We start from the raw sequence: 26742 nt of genomic DNA on the forward strand, positions 1-26742 counted from the left end.
TGGATGCAGAAACTGTAACTCATAAAATGTCATAACCAGAAACATAAACTTAAAAGAGCTGTTCACCTTTTATTATTGCAAGTCTTATGAAATGAACATTACAAAGTCAACACTGCATCTATACTCTAGAAATGGCAGCCAAGTCACTGAGAAAACATGCAGTAAAAACAATAATGAAGCAAACTGGGATATAATGAAATGTCTCCTTTCACTGTTTGTGAGTTGTTGCACCTGTATGAAAGAATCTATAATGTGTGGAAGATTAAAAATAAGGCAGAGGAAGCAGGTGACACATCCGTGTATGTGTGTGTGTGTGTGTGTGTGTGGGCTCCAAAATATCTGAAAGTACTCGAAGCTGTAGGTCATCAAGAAGCAGATAATTCTTATAAAACAGATGGCATTATGTTGACATAATGAACGATGACCACGGACAAATGTTTTAGTGTGAGCTCAACATCACTGAAAGGTGGGATCGTACCTTCCTCTTCGGATGTTTCTGGAGCCGCAGGAAGGGAGGCGGGAACAAGATGGAGGGGAGCAGACGAAAGACAGAGAACAAGTGAAGTAGAAAGACTATTAACTTTTGTCAGGTGAGAGCAAGAAGCAGCATCAAAATACATGCAATGAACCTAAAGCCTTAAGCCAAGCATTAAACAGCTGCTGGAAACATCCCCCGTGTTTATATTTTGTTATCTAGGAACTACTGCCAGGAACCTGACACTGCATTATCTATACCAGGTAAATTTGATGCTATCATACAAACTGTACTCATACCATCAAGACAAACCTTTACAGTCAGAGACAAGCTTTTTTTTAAAAAAAAAAATGTCTTTGCATGCTGCAGGCATGCCACAGCAAAGCCAGATGAAGCAAAACAGCATTGTTGTGTGTGAATAAAGGAAGCTGCAGAAAGGCGACCTGGCGTCAAATCCAGCCGTGCAAAGAAGAACATGACAGCGAGAGCACAGCGGATTCAAACAACACTTGTTAAAGTGTCAACAATTCATGTGGTTTTGTCCTCTTTCTGTAGAAAAGCTTCATCACCACGTCAAACTTAACCCTTACATACTGTTTGACCCATTTTTACATTTGAGAGAAGTAAAACAGCCTCAACAAAGCTTTTTAAGCCTGAAATTTGATGACTTTTAAAAGTGACCAAAAATATCAAAACAATTCGATATTTCAGGTTTTTTTATTTATGTGCAGCTGATACACATAATTGTACATATTTATTTTATAATTTCAAAAAAATCACCATTCAAAAATATTATGACAATCTCCACATTCATTGAAATCATTATGGTTGTTATGTTGCTATGTTTTCGGTAACACGGGAGCATAATATAGTGTGATTGTGAATGTTTTTTCTCCAAAAACAAATTGTGTAAAACCTAAAGAATACACTCTTTCATGATTCATTAAGGATTTATAAATGACTGATAAGGTATTGATAAAGAGAGACTAATAGGGTCAGAATATGAACAGTATGTAAGGGTTACAAGATATACTGTCTAAAAACTCTTTGATCTATTTAGTTCTGTGTGGTGTGAGAGTTTCACTTGAGTGTTGGTTATAGCCGGAAAGTAATGCTTATTTATCTTAACAATTAATGTGTTGATTATTTATGTGTTTACTTGATATTTACTTCATTAAATGTCTATCACAATTTCCCAGAGACTAAAGCGACGTACGTTCAAAACACAATCACAAAACCTCGAGATATTCAATTTACAATTATATAAAAAGAGAGAAAACCAGCAAATCATCCCATTTGAGGAGCTGGAACCAGAGAATAGAATAGTAGATGAAAAAAATCTACTGATTGTTTTCTTATTTCTCAATCATTTGGTTTATAAAATGTCAGCAAACTGTGAAAAATGTCCATCATACAAGTTTCCAGACCCCACGGTGACATCTTCAGATGTTTTGTTTTTGTCTGACTGACAGTCCAAAACCAAAAAAGTTTAATATTACAGAAGACTATGAAACCAGAAAATTATTGCCACTTAATTTTGTTGATTGACTATCAGCTTAGTATTTACCTTATTACAGATAATATATCTTTAGCTTTGCAATCCACTGGAGAAAGTGTTTAAGTCTCACGCAATGATGGAAATTTCATTTAAGATCTTAATAGCCAAAAGTGTTAATGAAGGCTTGAAGAACTATCATTCTCTTAAGTACTATTGTTCATGCTCCCTGCAGACAGTAAATAAAGTACAAGTCTGGCAGCATTAACCACAAACCGCACACAGTGTCTGGTTGTGATTATGGATCAGACAGCAAGCACAGGAGCATTCAGCAGCGAGCCGCAGGCATGTGTGTTAGCTGACAGAGGAACACAGCAGGCACACACAGATGGAGGCATGCCAGAGCTCTTACTTAAATCCCCAGCCAGTTCCCCCCAGGACTATCGCTGCCACCAGAATTGCACCAGCAACCGAACCTATTATGATATTGGTACCACTGGGACCTGTGGGAGTGAAGGAGTCAGCCAGTGAGGGAGTGGGGAAATAAATTTAAAAAAACTGCATGTGAGAGAGCTGAGTACCAATAATTAACTATACTTGTGGTTATCGTTTTTATATTTTGTGTCTGTTTTGGATGTAAAGCATTAAAAATGAGTCAAGTTGTAACAATCCAGAGTGGAAATCAACTGGGAGTAAATCTGCTTCTTCTCTCTAAAGGTATAAGAACAAGTTATTATATTTGCTATCAGGTTTGAATCACAGTGTGATGCTAAATAACAGGGTACAACAATTTCTTATAGCTTATATTGTTTTGTCCTTAGTGGGAAGAAAGATGGTGATGACTGAAGTGGCCCATAGCCTGAGAGGGAGCAAAATAACATTTCATTCATATCATTTGTATCAATTAATAAATTGGGGCTCATGCATTTAATGCGTTTAAAAAGGAACCCCTATATTTGTGTGCATATATGTTTTCTTATGTTAAGTGTTTTGGTTTTTACAGCATCATCAAAGGAAAAGATAGAGTGAAATACCCTCTAGGAGATGTAAAAGAACAATTGACATGAAAACACAACCTCTAAATTGCCAAATATGATGCACATGTTACAATCTGTGTGAATAAATAAAGCTTTTTTAATGTTGTCATAGTTTCAATTTGTCCTTTGTTGCTTTTTTGTTGGTTTTTTACAATGCATTTCATATTTTTCTGTGTCTCACTTTAATCCGCTGCTGTTACCTTGCATATCCTTTATACAAAGTGTAATTCATATATGTGTATATTTCAGACATTTTCATTCACATACCTCTATTTAGAGTTTTAATTGTTCTTACAGCTAATGAGATGTAACAATATAACTTATTTTCTTTTTGTTTATTTATTTGTGTCTACTTTGCTTCTATTTTGCACAACAACTTTTGTTTTGTTCACATTCTTTTTTTGTCAGATTAGTTGTTTCACAGCAGAGGAAACACTGTGACCGAACTGACTGGCTGATAAAAGAAACAACGGTGTGGTTACCTCTGTATTTCTCTGGTCCCTCTGGTGGAGTAGGGATGGGGATGGGGTCAAACACACTACAGTCCTTCCCAGTGTAGTCTGGATCACAGATACATTTCACCTCGTTACTGCAAGTCTGTGGGACACGAAGGAGAAAAATGAGGTGGGGGTATTCAACATTTGATCTCCTTACAACCTCCAAACCTTTATTTTCATATATGAAACCCCAAAAATGTAATAAACCATAAAGCTCCACAAAACAAACATAATAAAATCTTGAAAACAGCGGAGACAGACTCACTCCGTGGTGGGAGCAGATGCGTGAGGGCGAGGAGCCCGGGCAGATGCTGAGGTTGAAGGTGGTGATGGGGAGGCAGCGGTGCTCCAGACACATCATGTTTGGTCCACATGGCGTCCCGTCCTCAACATAGCCGAGGTCCAAGCCATCATCCAGCACTGCATGACCACCTCTTTTGTCATATGGTGACATAAAATCATGGTTAGTTTATCTTAGTTCTTCCAGAGTTACCTGTATGAACTGGTATTACCTAGACAGCTGTTATTCCTACAAAACACAATTTCATTCATTCACCACAGCCACCATAGCAGCCCTAAATAAAATACCTCTTTGAATACTACGTATAGATGTGTGTATATATATACAGGAACGAGTGTATGTGTATATAATGTAAGACCACAATGGTTTACCATTTATTTCTTGTGAGATATGAACACACAAAAACAAATTTGCCTCCTGGAAAGTAAAGAACATCCATCTTCTGAATCTGTTTCCCTCACAGACTCCTAACAGGCTGATAGTAGAGTTTGATCAAAGTCAAAGGTGTCAGGTTCAGTTAAAGGATTGATTATCTCTCTTACATCAGATTGTTTGGCCACTCATCTCACTTTCTCCTTTTTCTCCCATTCACCTTTCCCTCCGACTATTCCTTTTACCCCTGGTTGTCTTCTCTCTTTCACACATCACTCTGTCATTACTGAAACGAAAATACAGGTTCTGACAACTTCCCCTCATGTAGGGAATCTGAATGTGGTTAAACAGCCCTCTCTGTACCTGCAGTCCAGGTATCTGTTCTGATGGTAGATGGTCAAACTGGTGACTTTTCCCTGCAGTTCGCCAAACCTCGGCTTGGCTGTCAGGTTGGTGCACAGCAGTAAACCACACAGAACGTCTCTGATGAAGGTGACAGAGAAAGGTGGACAAAAAAAAAATAGTGACCAAAAAATCTTATTAGTTACAGTTCATATAGAAAAAAAGTATGTATAAAATGGCATACTCCATGAGTCCAAGTTGTCTTTGGATTAAAGTTTTATGTGTACACGTGGTTTCAGAATTTATTTTACATGCTGTTCACTCACTGTTTGTTGCACTGGATCCATCCCTGTCCACTGGAGTCCGGACCACAGTTTCCTTTGTCTGTGCCCTCAGAGTTGAGCTTTTCGTAGCAGAATCTGTCCGCTGAGTCTGAGAAGAGAGTACAGAGTCTTTAACACCGTGCATGACAACCCTTGTTACAAAGCAAAAAGACCTACTACAAAATGTATCACTTCCGACTACCATACAACTCCTGCTGTAACCACCAGGGGGTCATGCAACATCAAGAAATAAAGCTCAACATCGAATCCAAACCTACTGTAGCCCCACAGAGTCCTGCACTGGCCATCTCTGGTCTTACAGCGACCTCCGTAACAACGACCCTGAGGACGAAGAGGGTAGTCATGATGTTGATGATGAAGAGAGGAAAGAGAAAAACTCATATGTTTTACTGAATCAAACAAGACAAGCACTAAAAGATTCAACAGGTAGCATGATTTTTACCTGGCCAGCATCGCACATGTAGCCATCCAGTTTGTGGACATTATGAGGACACTGCAAGAGAAAAGAACATTATCTGTGTTTTAAAGCATCTTGATTAATGCACAGATGTGTCAGTGCTTTTTCCCACCTGGCTTGAGTCTCCCATGCAGGTTTCAGCAATGTCGCAGTCATTCACAGCATCGCGGCACGTCACCCCTCTCAGCTCGTACTGTTGCAAAGAATCACAGAGGAAACAGAGCAGAAAACAGAAAGACGTGAGGGTAAAAGAGTCGATCAGAGACTTGATGAATGGTGACAAACTACACAGTTGAAATGGCGTGACACATAGAAGCAGCTCACCTTGCAGTCCCTGCAGCAGAGCCCGTTGCTGCACATGGCATTATGGGTAAGAGTGCACTTCTTACAGCAGTTGGCTCCACTCCGCGCACACTCCTACAAGTCAAGAAGGGGTTTAAAGTACACCTGTAGACACATAACTGACTTATAATCCATCTACAATCCGACACAGCGCACAGAGAACTGTCAGAGAGGGATTCTGGGCTACATACAGTCCACAGTAGAGTTCCCAGTTTGGTCGCTTATTAAGCAAAAAGCTTTTCCTACATAGTTTAATGCAAAATATATTAATTATATATTAACTGCAGCACCTCTGCCATGATACAGGGAATGACAGAGATCCGATCTGCAGTTTAGTTTAAACTGACAGATGAGAAAAGGGTTCTGAAAGACAAAATCATGTAGTATGTGAATACTACTCTGATTGACTAATATCTGTTTGTTAGAAAACAGTCCAAATTCATCGTATATAAGACGACCAACAGGAAATTCGTTAATTCAGCTGCACTCACCACTAGAGAGCCACAGTCACATTCCTCTCCCAGCTCCACATATCCATTGCCGCATTCTGGCGGGTCTAGCAGCTACAGGAGAAAAATATTATGTAAGGGAGCTATCGAGTCAAACAATGTGTTTCAATAGGACTGTCGATTAAAATACAGTTATACCTACTAACATGTTTAACCTCTGATTCACTTTTTTATCACTGCATTTTGAACTAGTGTCACACAACTGTTGTCTCTTGTGACATGATGTTATGTGAGTCTATGTTACCTTTTGTCTTGAGTTCATCCTAAAAATGTTTTAGTGATTGTTTGTTCTTGGGATTCAATTGTCTACATTAGATGGTCTGTGAAAACACCAGGGACAACAATGGAAATAAGTCTAGGACTTTATGAATTTATCCCTGACAAAGTCTGGTATACTGTGTTTTAAAATATATTGGAGTGTTGTCAATAAACCTAAACTTCACTTTTGTAGAATGTCAATTTTAGGTCACACACATGACCACTTGAGTACAATATGAGTTGATGCATGTTCAACCACAAAACTGGATAATCTATGCATGTACACAGCAGTGCCTTCTATTCTTAATTTTGCAACACTTGTTGGTATTTGCTCATAACTAAAAATGCTAATGTGAAATAGGTCTTTGAGGTAGATTTACTTTGATTTGAACTGCCAAGAGAACAAATTAAAGAAATTCATAGAGGCCACGGTGTGAATCCATTCATGCTTCAAAGTTTTTCTTAGATTTCTATCTAAGTGATTAAACCCCCCAGACATTCCTCTCTGATGATAACAGAGCGTCTCTCACCTTGCTGGGCTTGTTAAAGAGGCAGCTGCCTCCTCCCTGTTGTAGGAAACGAAGGTACTCGTCTATACTGCAACGAGAGAACTTCCTGGGCAGGTAGTAGCTGATAATTACAGACACAACACAGTAATCACACACTGATACATTTGTTTGTCAGAATTTGCAGTATTCTTAAAAAGTATTCCTTCAAAAGTCTGAATAAAATATGACCTGTCAAGCTAAATCTTGTTGATATTTAGGTCAAATAAAAGTTTACAAGGTACATTTGATACACCTTCATTTTCTCATCACTTTGTAGATCATGTCGCAAAGAGGAGAGACAAGCAGGAAAAATGTGCTACAGGTGTCTGACTAATTTATAGTAAATTGATTGCGTACCCTGTATCCTCCATGATGCAGCCCAACCAGGGGTCTGGACACCTGCAGTCTCCTGGATGAACACACACACACACACACACACACACACACACACACACAAAAATATAAACAAAGAACATTTGTGGAGTCATGACAAAATCATGATGAAACTGCATACAGTAAAACATTTTGAGCTCCCTTTTTCAATTCTGCTCTACAATTATGAGTTCACACCACTTGAGGGAGTTGTAAGTACAATTAAAAATGAAATGATGTGTTTTCTCAGGGATAGATTTAGATAGATAGATTTAGTAATATCCACAACTTATCAGTGGGAAATAGACTCACACTTTAATATAACAGCACAATACAAATTAAAATATTATCTGACACAGCTTGAAGACATTTAAATAATAACTGAAATAATCACATAATACAAGAGGACGCTAGAAATTTACAAAAGGAAAAAACTCGAGTATGCATGTATTTAAAGATAGAAGCTTGCATAACAACTTGGCATCCCCTTTGTGTTTTTGAATCATGAACTTTGAGACTGTCTTTGCCTGCCAATCTTCAATGAATGTTTGTGCAAAGCTGGAATCAACACCTGCAATTTACTTTATTTTTACCTGCAGCTGGTCGCTCCTTGTTCCTCAGCATGCCGATGTTCTGGCCAAGGCTCTGACATAATGTGATGGCCATGGGGCCCACACTACCAAACTGAAGAAACACACATATAATTCAAGTTAACAACAACTAGAGGGAAAAGAGAATAAACTGTCTTTGATACCAGATTCATGAGAAACATTAACATCTTTAAGAAATACACAGATTCCATAACTTTACTGGACATACGCCTTGATTTTATGGAACAAAGGAAATCAGTTTTACCTCATTGATGCCACCACCTCTGGTAAGAGAACAGATGCCCCCGACGTACGCTGCTTCGCTGCGGCTGCTCATGAACGTCCTCCCACTGCGGGAAACACAAGACTGCTATAATAACAGAAGAAGAATGATAACAACAAAACTAGAATGAGACGAGGACTGAACGCACGAGAAGAGGTGCACGGTGTCGCAGCGTTCCTTGATGCTCTCCTTCCTGTACTTCATGAAGTCGCGCAGGGTGAGCAAGGCATCATCGCCCACGGAGACCCTGTTTTCAGACGACCAGGTTTCCATGGCCACCAGGACGATGCGCGTGTTGAGCTGCTCCTTGTAGATCTGGACACATCAGAAGGAAAGAATTATGAGCAAGAATTATGTACCAGGTGAGGAGGTGCAACCAAGAGACATTCAGAAGATTAAAAGGAGTCTCTTTTTGTCTGTCTGATGTTTGTATCGTCCCTCTCAAGTAGAGAAAAACTTCACAGCTAAAAGTAGAACAAAAAACAGCAAGATTCAGGATTACAGCTGATGTGCATGGTTTTATGAGGGCTTGAACATGCAAACATTCATGTGTAATAGACGTTATAGTCATCTCATACATCAGAGTTATTTAATTCAGAGAAGTCTGAAAGTCTGTTTGAAGATGTCAACATGCTTTTTTCGCCTTAAATCAGCTGCAAAATGAAATACAAACATTGGGACCAATTTGTAAAGAAGATTTCTAGTTTTGTTTTTTATAAAGATGAAATTTGAGAAAAGCACCAACAGAAATCCACTGCAACATCTCATAATAAATAAATAATAAGAAATACAATAAAGTCTAAAGTTGACATAACATTTTTGATTTAGCCCCATTTCTACATGGGAAACAGGTAAGAATTAAAGAGTTTTGGTTCGATCTCTCTATGACATTCCTACGGGCCATGGCCGCCATATTAGATACATAGGTGGCGCTATAGAGCACATTTTGGCACTTTGGGGGATCATTTTTACATTTTATCAAATTTTTGACCAGACTTGATGTGTGTGCCAAATTTGGTGAGTTTTTGAGCATGTTTAGGGGGTCAAATTTAGAGTTGAAGTGGCGGATTAATAAAGAAAGAATAATAAGAAAGAAACAAACACACGAAATACAATAAAGAAATAAAGAAAGAAAGAAACAGAACAAATACAAGAGGGTCTTCGCCCCTTTGGGGCTCAGGCCCTAATAAACTGCAAAAATTGTGTCCTGTGAGTGGAAAAAAAAAAATCTGATATAAAAGGGTTAAGTGATGTGGTTGCAACAGGCTTCTTCTAGAGGAAGGGGGCACTATTGGAAATGTTTTAATTTTGAATTTGTGAACTTATGACAAGAAAAACTGCATTCTGTTAACAGACCTTAACAGCTGAGGGAGCTTTAAAGGAGCATGAATCTAATGAATCAGCATCTATCTAATAGAAACAGTCATATCTGTCTACAGTCTAGCACAGGTAGGAGAAGACAAACAGCAGTTCGTTGCTATGGAAACCAACACCATTGTGTTTAACAGTGACGGGTTTCCCATGCTGATGCTACAGCAGAGGACAGACAGAGGAACACAGAGCAAATTTTCTTCACTTCATTCAGCTCTTTTGAAAGGTAATCCTCATGCGTATTACACATGCACGCAGCAAGATTTGTCATGACTGTAAAGCCTCAAATCATCATCATTGTCCACTGTATTCCAGGACCAGCTGTCCATCTTTGCATAGGGTGAGACATTGGTATTTGTTTATTTATAAAGCTAGCCAGAGTAAATGGTTCTCCTACCTTTGTGTGTGTTACTGCACATAATTAGGGCCTGAGCCGCAAAGGGGCGAAGACCCTATTGTATTTCGTGTGTTTGTTTCTTTCTTCTTCTTCTTATTCTTATTCTTTCTTTATTATTACACCACTTCAACCCTTAATTTGACCCCCTAAACATGCTCAAAAAAATCACCAAATTTCACATGCACATCAGGTCTGGTGAAAGTTTTGATAAAATGTAAAAATTATCCCCCAAAGTGCCAAGATGTGCTCTATAGCACCACCTATGTATCTAATATGGCTGCCACGGCCCATAGGAATGTTGTAAAGAGATCGAACCAAAACTCAATTATTCGTCTCATGGACGAATGGAGCTCATTGAGTGGGAGTGACAGTTTAGTGATAAAGTGCTGCAGAAAAATAAAATCAAAACTAAAATTTGTAGCTCTGTACTGCAGTTTTTCCTTTATTAGGGCCTAAGCACCTAGCGGTTCGCTCATACTCTCCATTCAAATATATGAGTATTTTTCTGTGTCCAGCTGCAGTTACTTATTGTCTCTACACACCCGACCAACGCTGCTTGCAGCTTTAATTAAAAATGTTTTTGGGATGCTTTCTCGTACCTGATTCTGTTTTGGATGGCCAAACCTGACATAACATCAAATGACTTGTGGCATTTTGTGAATAAGGGGTGGCAACTGCCCAGAGCTAAGCCTAAGAGACACCTAGTAACAGATATTCAGTATGAGGGATGCTGATGTTAAAAATGATAGATAGATGAAAGGATAAGGAAGCACAGTGAAATATAACTTTTCCACAGGATTGCAATGTGTTCTCACCGCATCGGCCATGTTCACCACAGCTTTGGCAAAGTTCTTTGTCACAGTGGTTGAGCGACGGAGCTGGACAAACTAAGAGAAGAAGAAGAAGAGAAACTGCCTTTTCGGTTACTGCCTCTCAGAATTTTTCTGTGCTGATCACAAAGTCTTATCAACAAAGCACCCGGCTGATTTAATTCTTATTTTAAGTACAGTCACATTTCATATTGTTGCCTCCTTCATGCTTCAGTTACACAGATAAGAAGAACACCTTGGAGCTGTCAGCCTCACACCTACCAGTTCATGGTCATTTACCACCATCAGCTCGATGTACTTGGTCTCAGTCTGCACAGTGCGCTGGCCTCGCCGCACCTGGAGGAGGCAAAAGAAATCCACACAGCCAGACCTTTGAATCGGCTGTCATAATAACCTTCACACAGGACACACACATAAACACAACGCACACACAAACCCAGGACGTAAAACTATTACTCACACCACGCGCGCGCACACACGCGCACTGATGCCGGTGAAACTCTAGTCTTTGTCCTTGAGAGGGAAACACAACTTGGGGCGAAGTAATCAGTCATTCATTTAGAAGATTATTGCTCTGCTGATATATTGCAGCTTCTGTGAGTCTGACAAGAAAGCTGTAGATGCAGAATATGGGTTTCTGGCACAACTTCACCTAGTTCTAAGGTGCACGGAGAGGGGAAAGAAGTCTAAAGAGATCAAAACTCCAGCGACACTTGTAGTACATAGAACAACTTTATTGTTTGACCAACACGTTTTGGCTTGTGGCCTTCATCAGGGTCATCCCAATGAAGGACAAGGAAAGTACTTTTAAAGCCCCTATAAACATATTTTTCTCGATAACACTACTTTGGTAGAAATGTTTGTGTTCACGCAGGACCTCACTGCTCAGAATAAGAAGCTGATTAAGAAAATATGTTTTCAGGGATTTTAAAAAGGCGAATTCCAATTTGTTACAACTTTTTGTAGTTTTGGCCATCATGCCTTTTGGTTGTGATAACATTGAACTTACCCAGTTAACTGCTGAGATCTGGGAACATGGAAACATCATTAAAAAAGTGAATGGTAGAAAACATCTGTCACTTTTTACAGACCGACTTCCTGGTTCGATTTGACTGATCATATTTAGCAAAGAGGGTTAATTACTGACATTTGGGGTGTTTTTACTTTTCTGTTTTACCTTTAAGTGGTTTAGATAATCTATCTAAACTGTTAGCTTGTTTACAACTTGTCTCATCCATGACCACAACCACAGCTCGTGTTTTTTTGTCTGAACTGACTTTTTCCCAGATTTGGCTAAACACGTACCACACTAATCTCTCTTTGTACTTATCTCACTAAGATTGTATGTGGAAATTTGGCATCATCTGACAGGCATTTCTGTGAAATATAAATTGTGTTTACATATCTCTACTCTGATGTCTTCTTCATGGTGAGATCTGCTGCAGCACATGTTCCTCGCAGGCCATTTGTGTGCATACATGGAGGTGTGTGTGTGTGTGGGGAGAAAGAGTTGTATGAACACTGACTTGTCTTTTTGAGCGTCTCAGGCCTTCTGTAAAGACGGGTTTCTCCTCCTCAGACCAGTCGTCTCCAGCCTGAGCCTCCATGTCCTCCTCCAGCTCACCGTCTTCTTCACCGTGGCCATCTGTCTGCCCCTCAGGCTCTGTGCTGTTCACAGAGCATCCTGGGACACACACATACAGATGGTAGAGACAAAGACAGAGTATGTGAGAGAGAAAAAAGTGGCTAGTCATCAGTCCAGGGGTGGATGTAACCATGTATTTTAGTCCACTGATCTGTGGGGAGAAATCAATATCACACAGCCAGAGGAGGTGAGAGAGAGGGGTGAGCAGGCAAGGAGGGAGGAAAGGCATGGGTAGGGTAACAGGAAGGAGAGGGGAGACAAATACAGATGAGTGTCAGGGACAAAGAGGAGAGGAGGAGAAGAGATGCAGCTAAATGAAACGTTGAGGAAGGACGAGGAGGGGAGCTGGACAACCTGAGGAGGACACAGTCTGTGTGTATATTATTTTAGGTCATCCAATGTCAAGGACAAGGTTGAACATGTCGTCTCAAACCAAATAATAGCAGGCAATCTTTGGGCTGATCAATAAGCCTGCCAGCCTCACGTTCAAATCACCATTTAATCAGACAAGTGATGCTTGAGAAAAAAAATGTGTCCAATTTGTATTATAGCTGGATTTATACAGCAAGTTTTGTGTCATTATGATTTAGAAATTAGAAGGTGATTAGACAAAGAGTTTGTACCCATCAAAGCTTTATCAGTATCAGGGGGGACTGAAATAATTTCCTGTTCAGTTCAGAGAGTTCAGAGAGTTTCAGAGGAAGGTAACTGTGAAAGAGTCTCAGAGGACTGCAAAGTTTCCTACCTGGACAGGAACGTGGGAAGAAGTCAATGTCAGGCAGACGATACACAATGTGGTCATTCTGCTCCTGGTGGGAGTCAAAACATAATGAACACAAAGAGAGACACAGACAAAAAAGGGGAACGGAAGGACATTAGTGCATGTGTGAGATTAATGAGTTTAGCGTCAAAAAATGATGTTTGGACCTCTTTTCTAAGCTGAACAAATTATGAATTTTAACTTCAGATTTATTAACATCAAATGTGGCTCAGGAATTATGACTTCCTCTCAAAAAAAACAAAAAAACAATAACAACATGCTTTTAAATCACACAAAAAATCATTTTCTGTTCGTCTTTTCTGCTAGGTTAAAACAAAAAGATTATTCTTCAACAACCGGTGGTCAAACACTCAACAACAAATTACATGATTGTCATCAAATGTTTTCAGTTTTAAGCATTAATGCAGCAAAATCCCATTTGCAGTTCTTCTGTAGTCATTTTTAATGGAAGAAAAATTACTATCAAGGGTCCACAGAAAAATTTAAATTGTTTAATAGTCTAGGAATAAGGAACGAGAAGTGAGGAAGTTTTAAAATTAAACGTCCTTCAAGCCAAAAATAACTGTTCCTATGAAAAAGCACAAATACGTAGATCTTAACAAATCAAAAATTTTTATCTTAGATTTATTAACAGTGAATGTCACATAAGTGCTTTTAAAATCATACAAGCCTTGAAATGACTGCCTAACTCATCCTGAACCTAAAAGCTTTTCTGTGTAGAGAAAGTGCTACCGTGTCCTCTAAGGTAGAGACGGATCAACGGGAGGAAAGTGCTCTGATGCATAATTAATCAATCACTAGGCTGTCATAATGGCAATAACACTACTGGACACGGTTGTACACTTGAGCTGGGAATAAATACTTTATGAAAATGACCCATCAGAGATATAGAGCTGAAGAGAGAACAAGAGTGAGGGAGTTTGAAGATGAGCTGGGAGGCTATTGATCCATCTCTCCAGTCTATGTAATTGAGCTCTATTTCGATTCATGTGGGCCTTAATGGAAAAAAAAGCTCAGCCTCTTCCACTCTAAACACTTTCTTCCCACTCCTTTCTGTCACTCTGCTGTACGTCTATTACTTCCACAATGCCAGACACGTTCTGTAATCAAATCTGAATATGTTTTAAAGATCTAAAAAGCTTGTTACATTTTTTACATTTGCCTGTTTTTTTTATTTCTCCCTCCTCTCCTTCCCCTCTGTCTCAGTCAGATTATGTCTCTCACAGAGATGAGACAGGAGACGTGTTTCACTCAGGGTGGATTGTGTATCAACTCAATACTTTCCATACAGCAACTCGGAGATAGAGTAACACTGTCTGGACTGACGGAAAGTCGCAGAGAGATGTGGAGACAGAGAGAGAAAGTGAGACTGTGGGCGGGTTTGTTCTAGATTGGATGGGCCGGAGGGATGATATGCAAAACTCTTGCAAGATTTATATGCTAACCTTAACTTTAACCTCACCCTAACCTTAACCATAATATTATTCTTAACCTTAACCCTAAACCTAACCTTTACCTAACCCTAACCATAACCCTTAACCCTAACCTAACCATAACCCTTAACCCTAATCCTTAACCCTAACCCTTAACCCTTAACCCTAACCACATTTGCGAGAGTTTGTCCCTCTGGCCCATCCAATCTAGCATTTACCCTGTGGGCAGCTGCTTTGTAAAGATTTCAACTGTATTTCGATGGGTTTGAAAGACTGGTGCCCGATTTTGAGATCTTTTTCACATGATCTCAGTGTTGCTGCTAAATAAAATGTGTGTTTAACTGAACTAGACCCTGCTGAGTCTGTCGTCCTCATGAAATCCTGACTCACCTCTCCACTGCCAACGGGTTCAATCCCATAGGAGAAGTTCCCGTCAGAAAACATCCCCCTGGAAAAATGAAACACAGCAGTGTGTATAAGTGAAAATATTAATGTGCCTGTGTTGTTGGAGGTGAAAGACAGGATGGTGGGCAGGATGACAGGTATGGAGGGTTTTGGAGGAGTTTGGAAAGAATGAGTTTTTAGGTGTTGGACTGTCAGACCAACCAACAGATCCAACATTTGCCATCCCTGGAGCCTTCAGCTAGCTTAGCTAAAAATCTTTGATAGCCACCTCCTATTAGTCTGTTGTGTGTTTACATGTCCACAGAAACACAAATCTTTGTGAACAATAGCTTGAATTCTAATTATTATGTATGTTAGGTGTAGTGTATATTTATCAAGTAAACCCAAATAATCCATCTTTTTTCCCCTCCTTTAAATTTGGGCTCTTCCAGTAAATATTTTTTAAATGTATTATGATTTTTTTTCCCAAGGCTTTACCATGTTAAACTCTTGCTGTAATCTTTTATCTTAAATTTTATCATTTTATATATGTAAATGAGCCTTTTTAGGAAATATACTGTGTTTTGGTCACATTTTAGTACCATAAGCTTTATTAAGTTTAGAGCACTTCTTTGAACATTTGATTCACATAAAACAGTGAATGTATCCTGACTGAGTCTACATTTCAGGTGAAGTGACAACATTTAGTCAAAGTGGTCAACTCACTGCAGGCCGTGGCAGGTGGATAGAGCGACCAAGGAGCCAGGCCGCCCCCGCACTCGTCCATGGTAGTAGCAGTGCTCTCCTCCCTGGAATCGAATAATAGATTACAGAAAGACACTGAGCCCTCCATCATCCAGTCGCATGTTCACATCAAATTTTTACAAAATGAAACCCACACCCACTGTGATGCCCTCACTGTTGCTGATCTCCTGCCCCCAATATACACATGGCAGGTATATTCTGTCAGCTTGGGGCCTACAGCCGACCAGATGAGTCAACCGAAGGATATCAGTGACTACAGTATGACTCGGATTCCGGGAAAACCTACACCTACGGTGGCTGCAGCAACCTACACCTACGGTGGCTACAGCTGAGTTGAGTTTCACCAAAGAAAGGCTCTGTGCCTAGAGAGAGGGAGTGTGTGTGTGTGTGTGAGAGAGAGAGAAAGAGAGGGAGTGATGTCCAGATCAGTTAAAGTACAGGAAGGACAGGGGTCAAGTTAGCAACGGAGTCCATTTACAATGTAAAGTAACTATGTAAACATGTACAATATGAAGATTGGGCTATAAATTCATATTTTTCTTTCAGGCAACACAGTTTTTAAGAAAGTAAACGTTGTGCATGTGTTGACCTTGACATTGTTAGCATGAAAGCTAAATAACAATTCCAGTTTTCTGCAGCACAAAATCAGAGACTATCAGAGTAGGATAATAACCCATCTCAAAGTTACAGCAGCTGTAAGTTGTTACTGAAGAGGTGGCTTTTCCAAGGAACCATTCAGATACACCAACTTGGCAGTACACAGGATGTTATAGGATTAGAATTAGGAGAAAACAAAATAAAAATAATCAAATATAGTTACATGGATGGATTCAGCATAAGGTTTGTGGTTGTGAATGGACAATAACCTGTAAGGGAAGCTTTTTTACTTTACAAAAAAACTAATAGTCAACTGTCTGTGAGAGAAGTACATGTTCATATACTGATTGTGTTACCTGTATTCATGGTAAGGGATGCACAAATACTAATATCAATATCAGATATCTTACAAGAGCTGTCCAGCGATTCATGCACTTCCATTAAATTGGGGCACTTGAGAAAGAGATCATAATAAGAGTCTATAGTAATGTGAAAATATATGAAATCAAAGGGTACATTATTAAATTCATTCTATGGGAACATGAATGCCTGTACCAAATTTTCACAGCAATAATATTTGTAGACAGATTTCACTCAAAACCACAAATGTGAACCTTACTGTGGCGCAAGAGGAAAAATCAGGGGATTACTAAAGTCAGTAGGATTCATCCTCTGGGGACCATGGATGTCTGTACATCCAAGTTTTATAAAAATCTGTAGTTTTTGAGACATGTCTGTCTCTAGCTCAAGCTTGAAAGCAGAGGCAAAGATATCCTGAACTTTTACTCACTGTAACCTAAGTTTCTCACAATGTAACTTGTCCCTGCCTGGTAAAACCCACATCTTTCAAACTATACAATCTCAGTTTGTGATGCAAGCTTTCCAAAAATTGTAGTCCATACCCCAGCAAAGTTAGTGAAGTGACACTTGAGTAATTTTCACAGATTTGAGAAAACTCCACCAAAATCTACAGAAGACAATATATAAGTGTTTCCACAAACTAAGTATATTACCCAACATCTAAAAATGTAACTTTATACACATACAGTGGAAGCATGTTGTGCCTTTTTGCCCAACATTTTTGAAGTATCCACTATATAAATATTAAGCACACAGCAGCAGCTGATAGGTTCAGTTTGGCAGACCTGGTGGTGTCACCTGTACACCCCTTCTCCAGATGCCTTCCGCTGATTATTCATAATCCCCTAAAAGGCTCCAACTGGATGATCATGTTTTGAATATTGTTTCCACGCTGCCTCTCAGAGTACTGGCATGATCAGATTACGTCAATTGGAGAGGAGACACACCAGTGTCAATCATGCCACTAGTGCATTTGTTTAGCTGTGCAAACAAAGATTGTTGAGGTGAAAATAAAGTGAAAGCCAGACAGAGTTCAACTGAGGAGAGGATTTTTGGTAATCAAAGATCGCTGCAGATGGAGATTACAGTCATTATGCTTGTGGCTCCTTTGAACTAAGGAGTGTATGTATGCATGTGTGCGTGTGTGAGTGGGAGGGGTCAGTTTCAGGTGTTTGTAATGAACTCCAATAAGTCATGTCTGCCACCTGAGACTGCTGTTGTCTGGCACGGCTGATAGCCCAAAAAGAAAAGAGGCATCGAGGAGCTGCTGTTATGCTTGATCAACCTTTACTCCGACCTGCAACTCAAACCTGATCTCTCTGCAATACTGTCAAATGAAGTATGAACTCACAGAAAAAAAAATTACAAAGAACACAGTAAGCTACTTCTGTGTATTAATTAGCTTGATCACTGGATATAAAATCAGCGGCTGTGCCTGCTTCACATTAGGGATATATCTGTCAATTCAGCAGTGATCTACTTCAAGGCAAACTAAATCCTACTGGGTCTAGCCTCACACGCAGTCAGCCAGGATCCTGTTAATGGGAAATCAATAGCTGACCTGGTTGTCTGTCAACCACAGCATCCTCATCTGGCCTCACGTTGGTGTCACACTCAGCCCAGAGAGAAGGCTGAAATCAGGCATTTATCCCTCACCTGGTGGAATCGTGCATGGGGAAGCTTTGGATAAAGCAAAAACAATTGGATCCAAAGGGCATACACTGCTTGTTTGCTTTTGATCAAATTTGTGGGGGGAGGGGGGGTTAATGCATTTTGTCTACTGCTGATCTATTACATTGTAGATGCTGTTAAATTATAAAAGGACATAACTGCTTTAGCATCAGTTCCACCGATTATTTTAGGCTTGGCCTCTTAAAGACTGATCAAAATGAATGTCTGCATGATTTTTGATGTCATATGATGAAGATGTCATATTTATATGCACAAGACCCAGATATACAGTGAGGTACAGCTAATTGGGAATACACATATTGATAGAAATTTGAAAATCTTCCTACATCAAAATCACTACATCAACCTCCTCTACTGCAATCGTAGTTCTTCAGCAATCGTAGTTCTTCAGCAATTCTGCTGATTGAAGAACTTCAGGATGTCGGAGATACAAGCAATGTCTCCATAAAAATATTCATTAGATGTACAAAAAACTAAATACAAATGATCAAATAAATAACTTCAGTTGAAATAAAAACAAAACTAGGATTCTACATCGAGCTAGCCACTGAGTGAAGCTTTTCTTAGTGCTTTGAGCTAAATGCTAACGTCAGTAGCATGTTAGCATGCTAATGTTTGATTATTAGCAAAAAACAGAGTATGGCCGAGACTGATGGGAATGTCATTAATTTTACACATATTTAGTTATCGACCAAAGTATTGGACAAATTTAAATTTTGACCTGATGATGACATTAGACGAAAAAGTCAGATGGATCACCAAATTCATTAAATTTCATCCTGAAGGGAACATGAAAGTCTGCACCAAATTTCATGGCAATCAATCCAATAGTTGTTGTGAATTTTTGCCTAAAATGTCAACCTAATAGTGGCTAATAATAAGCAGATTAATGGATAGGTGGTGAATAAATAAAGTATAATTAATTGGAAGTAATGGAACAACATTAGCAGTTCTCAAAATAATAACCACTTAGTCAGGTTAAGTCCTGGCATTTTCATACAGCTTATTTATATTCAGCGTCAGTTCATCTGTTGAGGAGGAAAAGGACTTTCATCCTTCATAGTGAATCATAAGACCCACAGCACTTAGCACGGGGCAAGATAATAAATAAATAAAAGGTAGGATTGCAAGGCTAAATGGAGGAAATCAAATTGCCTGACACAGCAGACACATACTGATTGTGACGGACTGAGTGCGCTTTTCAGAGGAGATGCATGTGCTTGAAATAATGGACATATGCACACACATAAATAAACCCAAATCATGGGTCAATCATGAAATATCAGCACTGCAAGGACAGGGACAGGTAGGCAGGACACTAAATTAGAAATGACTATATGGATAAAATATAAAATTGCTAATGCAGACAAATGGAAGCAAATAAACAGCTATGTCCTGCAGAGACAAGAGGATTAAATTTGACATTATCAACTCTAACCGAATTAGAAAAGCTGGAGTTTACTTCATGTCTGGACTTTGACTCAGCATTGTTGAGTGCAGAGCTGAGAGGACTGAGAAAGAATAAGAGCTTATATAAAGAGAAAAGAGGATAAGATCGAACAAGAGCATCAGTTAAGAGTATTACAAGTCTTCAGTGGATAAGATCATTTTTTATATACAGTCAATGACAGACTAAATAATTAAATAGTAAAACTATTAAAAAAAACATTTCAACTTCGCTTTCTCCCTGTCTCCCTCTGTGTGTTTGACAGAAGCTACTTCATGATCAATGCCCAAATACTAAGATTATCATTTAATTACTGTAATAATAATGGGTGAAATACACTGTCTATCAGTGCATTAGTCTGTAATTCGTATCATCAATACTGAGCAGGAGTGCTGGAGTAGCAATCAGAGTGTCAGGACTTAAATATGTGATTTTTTCCATATTGACATCTTATGTTTTCAACTGATACAATATGTGTTTGCTCGGTGCCCAAGCTCACAGAGCACTCAAAACAGATTTTGCAAATTGCAAAAAATAAAAAAATCCTCTGTTTTTGTCAGACATCAAGGAGCATTCAGCAGGACAATGTCAAATACTATATATATAACTGTTCCTATCAATTCCAGCCAAACCTCATCTCTAATTTAATTCCTCTGTGTCATTGAGATTCAATCCAAACAAGCCAGGCACCAGTTCAATGGAATAGCATAGATCCACAGGGACCAATAAAAAAAACTGACACACAAAAGCAGGAGGATTTATTGGCATGTCAATAAAACTAAATAAATCAGGACTGAAATGGTGGTGACGAGTAAGGGGGCTGCATACATCAGGCTCTTAGTCCTGCTGCATGCAGGATGTCCCTAACAGCAATTTGTGTTTGTGTATTGTATAATTCTCCACAGATGAATGTGTAGGTGTTTGAACATGTATCTGTACATTTGCTTGTGGGTGTGCATTTACATATATATATATATGTATATATATATCATCTAACACTTTTTGATATACAGTACAAATGTATAATTTTAACTGACACCTGAAAACTAATTCATGGTACACAGTAAATGGTTTTAAATGTGTAACATCTGGTCAATCACTGAGCATTTTGCCATGTGAAAAATGTAAGTACACTAATAAATAGTTATTTATATCTATCTAAAATACTACAAAAAAATCCAAGGATGGTTCCATACTCCATTAATTTGCCTACATGGCTTTGCTTCATCTGATGAAGCAAAACTCAGCACTTGAAATTTATTTCTACCATATTCCTTTATCTTTTAAATGTTTTGTGCACGTTTTGTGCATGTTTTGTGTGTTTGTACAGTGCACAAGACACTATATTGAGTGGATTGCATAAATATGGTTTTCATAAAAGGGTTTCTTTATAGTTAAAGTAATTATATTGTACCCCTAACAGAACAATCTATTAGTATAATTGATTGCAGTTGTCACAAAGTTTGATTACTGCATGGTGTTCCACAGGGATCCATTCTTGAGCCACTATTTTATATTATTTATATAAATGATTTGCCAAACATATAGTTTATAATATAATACAATATAGTATCTCAACATTATATGCATAATGTTTGCAGATGACACAACACTGGTCCACTGAATATTTTATAAGAGTCTACTAATGGGATTACAGGATATTCAATGGCAAGACATAATGCAAAAAACGTATCAGTGGTCCCACTGAAGAATAATGAAATACCTCAAGTCTTTGCTACCCAAACATCTAACTAGCAGAGGCCAATTTTCAGGGCAGGGCAGAGGTTGGAGTAAGATTTGGTTTAGTTGGTTCTGGGAATGGACATGATTTGAATTCCCCTCACGACACGACATAGTAGACCCACGCTGCTGCTGCTGCTGCTGCTGACTGCTGGTTACCATGACAACCTTCTACTGATTGGTCAGGTGGTCTTTGGCAGAGAAACAGGGAGTGAAAGAGAGTCAGAGAGAGGCAGAGGAGGACCAGGAGATCGAGAGAAAGGGACAGAGACAAAAATAAAGCAGGAGGATACAGACAGAGAGAGACAGTCTCCCAGATGGTGTTGAAATCCAAGCTGTGTTCACTGACTAACACCTCACCCTGAACTGTCTCTGATACTTTGTAAACAAACTAGACTCGCAAGATGATTTTTGTAGGGCATTTTGCACACATTTATAATGCATGACAGAGAGGTCAATAACAATGTCAACAACTCAGTCAATGTGCAACTGTAGCTAGAATTTTATTTTGAACACATTTCCAAAGATTCAGTATGAAGAGTGGGATTGATGGGTTGAAGAAACAAGTGTATGCAGTAAAAAACAGTTGGTTACTTTAAAGTTGAAGCAAATATCTTTGTAACCACTCACACTAGTAATACGGAAAAACACTTGCCATTTCTATGAATTTCTGCTTAAGGGGCAGGATAAACAAGTCCTGCTGCTATTGGTTATTGATTCTGTTCAATTTCACTCAGGGGGAATATATCCATGGAAACATGTTCCAATACACTCCCGACATAAAAGATACACTGAGTGCTGTTGTAAGCACTGGCACAAAATCAATTTATATTACACTGACTGGGATGGAAAACTAGCTCACATTCTGAGAGAAAGAGGGAAGGCAGCAATTATCAAGAGTTTATGGTAGTCTTACCATATTCTGGGACGGCTGCCCGTCCTCGTCAAAGTGACGCTCCACATAGTCTGTAGACAGGAGATTGCTGAAGAGAAGAGGAGGAAAAAAGTGAGAGAAGCATAATAATTATTGTAAAATTTGGTGTTGACCCGATGTGTGACTATTAAAAGCTGCTATGATTGATTATTTTTTAATGATATTTCACAGAATAATGTTTATCAGCATCAAACATTAAGACTAGATCAACAAATGGCCAATTCATAAGTAAAACCAAACTGTGTGCAGATTCATTTATTCTAAGTGCTTAGAAAACCAGAGAAAGGTATTACATACATGCAGTCCATTAGAGCAAAATTTGATTTGAGTAAGAAGAGGGGGAGGGGAGATAAACATTAAGAGTGCAGTTTAACCTTCAGCCAGTCCGTATAATGCCAATACTCAGGATAGAGTAGGTGTGTGGGAGATATAGATGAAGAAAGATGGGCAGTAAGAGTGTGCATGTAAGTGTAGTCATGTAGGTCTACGGTGTGGATGTGTGAATGCTCAAGCAGATATGTGTTTACTTACTGGTTGAGTTCCAGGTCAAGGATGAAAGATGTGCCAAAGGCCTTCACCAAGAAGCTGCTCCGGGCCAGATGGATGGGCTAAGGGAGTGATGGAGGCAGGAAAGGTGGGAGAGGGAGGCATAGGACATAGAGAAGAAAAAAAAAGGAGACTTGAGATTGACAAAAACTGTGAAGAATTTAATCTTGTTGATTATGTATATCCATAGATGTCCACTGATGGTAGTTAACAGGTAAAATGGACACTGTTTGGACAAGATTGCAGTAAATAAATGTAATCGCTGCAAATCGATGGCTTTATTTAACAATTTGCGAGTTGAGTTGAGTTTTGGACAAGGTATTGGATGTTATAGAGCAATGTTTTTAAGAGTGGGTACCCGTTTTGTTTGTATCGTCCACAGGAATGACTCATATCCTGCCTTTTCACACCTTTCAATGTATTAAGACAGTTGGTAGTGGTAACGTGCTAAGACAGTTGGTAGCGGTAACATGCTAAGACGTAGCAATGCCTCAACTCAAAGCTCTAGAGAAGAATACTGCTAGCTATGTACCACAGATGAAAATGATGCAGGATTTAAAATATTGAAAACAAAAATCAGCTTTGTAAATGTTTGTTATTCCTAAAGGACACACACAATGGAAAGGAATTTCCGGTCCACAACAATTATTAACTATATTTTTCTAAGTCAAGGTCATGCGTTCATTTTTATGCTGCTTTTGTTTGCAATGCTGCAAGGATTCACCAATACTGGTGGACAAACAGACAGACATGAAGACTTCCAATAAAGTGGGGCAGAATAGAAACTAAGCATAAATAGGAATTTACATGTCTAATGCTTACTTTTAGATTAATAAACTGCGCATATCTACGTCATATTCCTGCAGGGCGTTGGTCCCAGTCTCTGACTCAAACAAATGACTCACTAATTTATCAAGTATTTCATGCTTTCAGGAAACTGTGGATAAGAGCTTGTGAGAAAAAAGTGACAGAATATGATGTAGAGAGAGTGGAGGAGGGGAGAAGATTGATGGATGTTCAATACAACATAATTTAACAGTGCGCATAGAGAACAAAGCAACAAAGGCTCAGATAATAAGTGACGTCCTCTTCCATTGCCCTCTCTGTGAAAGCGAGATAGTCTCATCCATCCCGGAGGCTTTTTGGATAAAACTCTGTGTTGGGGCTCATGAGCACTGGCTAACCTTGCTCCAAGGTGAGTCCCATCCACATTATATGACAGAGCTCTATGGTGGATCCCACCGGCCAGGTCTCATTAGTATTACCATGCGCTCTCTGCAACCACTTAGTATCAATCTAAACCTCCGCTGGGTCCATATACTGTACAATAAAAAGCCCACAGTGGTGCCTGCGAGCAGAGATAAGAAAGCTGCATCAGAGGTCTGACTGAAAAGATTTTTATTGTGTGGTTTAAGGGTGGCCTTTCTAACATCTGGACAGGGACAACAGGCAAACTCTGGCTCATCTGTCCCTGCAGGATAAACTAAACTAACAAATTTGACAAATTATTAATGACTTAAATATCTTTAAACATAAATTCAAAATACAATGTTTAAGTTCGTCCGATGCAAGCATCATTTGGGCTCTGGTACTTTTTGATAAAAGTCATTTCTGACATTTTAAAGACTGGAACATTGATAGATAACTAAAAAACATATTTGAGGAAGAGATTTGCCTTAAAGTTACACTAATCAATATTTTTATACTTAAAATATAAAATGTCTTCATGTAATGTAAAAGTTGCCTATGGTGACGAACCCACAGAGAATTATCACAGTTCTGTGGAGCATTTTAGAGTCTTTCAGCTCATTGTTTTGGTTTTACAGCATTCAACTTAACTATTTTGGTTCATTCTCACCACTCTCATCAGCTTCATTTATAGATGCAGCAGGCAGCTGTTTTTCAGCAGAAAAAAACCATTGATAAACCCACTGTACACCACCAGTTCAGCACCAAACAACAAACAAGCATTAGCATTTAGCAGCTTAAGAGGTAAAAGAGGAGAGGACATTGGACTCACATTCATCAGGTGACCAGAAATACAACTCCAAATGGATGCTAATGTTGCACCATGTCAGCTGAATGTGTAAATAAGCGGCTGTTTGCTAACACGCTCGCCATATCAGCTTTATAAAGGAACAATACAGTATGTCGGTGCTGTTTTTAAAGCTTGTCACGTTGCCTCCAAGAGATTTGTTGCTTTCATCCATATGCAGTCACTTTTCAAATACCTGAACCTGGAGGGCTGCGCTAAGCCTCATACAAAATGACATACAGAAGATAATTATTGTGCCTTTGCATAAAAATGTCTTTCCTATGTTTAGTTTATAGCTAATAGAAGGACTCCCAAAGTACTCTCAAACGTCTACATTATAAACAGAGACACATTAGATCTACATTATAAAGGAGAGGTCATGAGACAACATAGTGACAACAGCTCAAGGTCAGACCTGTGTGATATCCACTGACTGGCCAACCGTTAACTGACAGCAAGTGTTTATAGTGAAGGTAACGAGAGAGGAGAGGTAGAAGTGTGAAATATAATCTAAGGGATTGGAAAGCAGCACGCGGCCAGAGTTGAGGTGGGCTGATTTTTTTTTCCTGCCCTGTTGTTGCCCGGGCAAACTGTGCATCACGCAGGGGAGGATGGTATCACAGGGTGGGGTAGGAGTGACAGATGCGTGACCTCAGGAGAGAGGTCAAGTCCTGACAGGAAGCAAGTGAAGCGTAGAGGTGGATCAATTCCCAAAAGTTTTAGAAATCAAGCAAAAATACAATATTTAACCTTAAAAACGAGGGACGATATTTGAATACCAATAGCCTCAATCAACATGCAAACTGACATTCTTTCAACAATCTATATATGCCTTACTTGCAAAATTGATTTTAAGTGTCACTGATGTGAGAATTTCTAGAGACGCCAACGCCTATTGAAAGCACCGGACAGTTAGAGGTTGGACAGTTGAATCTTTTTTAGAGGAACCCAGGCATTCTTAACAGGATGAATAAATCTGCTTTCTGACCTTAGTCAACATCTACTTTTGCAGTGAGTCATACCTTAAACAAGCATGATTGAAGACATTTTACTGGGAAGATCTAAGCCATAATTTGATCTCAGTAATTAATGTGTAGAGTGTGAAGAAACTGAAATCAAGGGAAGGGGAATGATACTAAATGTGTGCTCAGCTCTGATGGTTTGGAGAATGGCTGTAAAACCAATCACAGGTGCAGGCAACACTCACCTGCAGTCCCGCTGTGGAGTTTTTGACCCGGGTGTCCAGGTGGCTGTGGAGCAGCTCCTCCGGGGAGTGGATCTGCTGCAGGAGCCTCTTAGGCTGAACAACCTCTTCAGCAGGCGTCTGCCTTCCTTTCAGACTCTCCCATTCCCTCAGACCTGCAGAAAACACAGGAGATGTTTCACTGCACAGGCAGGCTGAAATACTGCTGAAAGTGAATGGAGCTCTGAATGTAAAGCTGTGATGCTTCATGTCTTAATCCTGCAGTCCTCTTGCTCTTTGAGGATTCAACAGCTAATGGTGAGCTGCTTGTTGATACCGATGCAACATGGTCCTTGTCATGAGAGCACAGGTTAACTGGA

At 39.2% G+C, this 26742-nt stretch overlaps 1 protein-coding gene across 6 annotated transcripts in view; it reads right to left on the minus strand.

Moving 5' to 3' along the window:
* The window catches only part of adam11 (ADAM metallopeptidase domain 11), a 29441-nt gene that overhangs the window by 433 nt on the left and 2266 nt on the right, over positions 1–26742 (minus strand). For 2 of the 6 annotated variants that reach the window (XM_042396723.1, XM_042396724.1), the window contains 24 exons: positions 26387–26538; positions 23130–23206; positions 22581–22647; positions 15790–15872; positions 15070–15127; positions 13211–13274; positions 12347–12504; positions 11082–11156; positions 10806–10877; positions 8371–8537; positions 8205–8289; positions 7943–8033; positions 7335–7386; positions 6960–7059; positions 6154–6225; positions 5645–5737; positions 5433–5513; positions 5306–5356; positions 5121–5184; positions 4846–4951; positions 4541–4660; positions 3770–3938; positions 3490–3604; positions 479–496 (listed from right to left, as the gene is read on the minus strand). In XM_042396723.1, the coding sequence (XP_042252657.1) occupies positions 479–496; positions 3490–3604; positions 3770–3938; positions 4541–4660; positions 4846–4951; positions 5121–5184; positions 5306–5356; positions 5433–5513; positions 5645–5737; positions 6154–6225; positions 6960–7059; positions 7335–7386; positions 7943–8033; positions 8205–8289; positions 8371–8537; positions 10806–10877; positions 11082–11156; positions 12347–12504; positions 13211–13274; positions 15070–15127; positions 15790–15872; positions 22581–22647; positions 23130–23206; positions 26387–26538 (2190 nt within the window). Of the gene's footprint in view, positions 1–49; positions 497–2382; positions 2474–3489; positions 3605–3769; positions 3939–4540; positions 4661–4845; positions 4952–5120; positions 5185–5305; positions 5357–5432; positions 5514–5644; positions 5738–6153; positions 6226–6959; positions 7060–7334; positions 7387–7942; positions 8034–8204; positions 8290–8370; positions 8538–10805; positions 10878–11081; positions 11157–12346; positions 12505–13210; positions 13275–15069; positions 15128–15789; positions 15873–18346; positions 18466–18803; positions 18905–19198; positions 19275–22580; positions 22648–23129; positions 23207–26386; positions 26539–26742 lie in introns of those variants that run through there. The other 4 variants (XM_042396726.1, XM_042396725.1, XM_042396727.1 and 1 more) reach the window with 4 other exon arrangements.

Source organism: Thunnus maccoyii, chromosome 20, assembly GCF_910596095.1.
Source record: "Thunnus maccoyii chromosome 20, fThuMac1.1, whole genome shotgun sequence".
In the NCBI taxonomy this organism is placed as follows: domain Eukaryota; kingdom Metazoa; phylum Chordata; class Actinopteri; order Scombriformes; family Scombridae; genus Thunnus; species Thunnus maccoyii.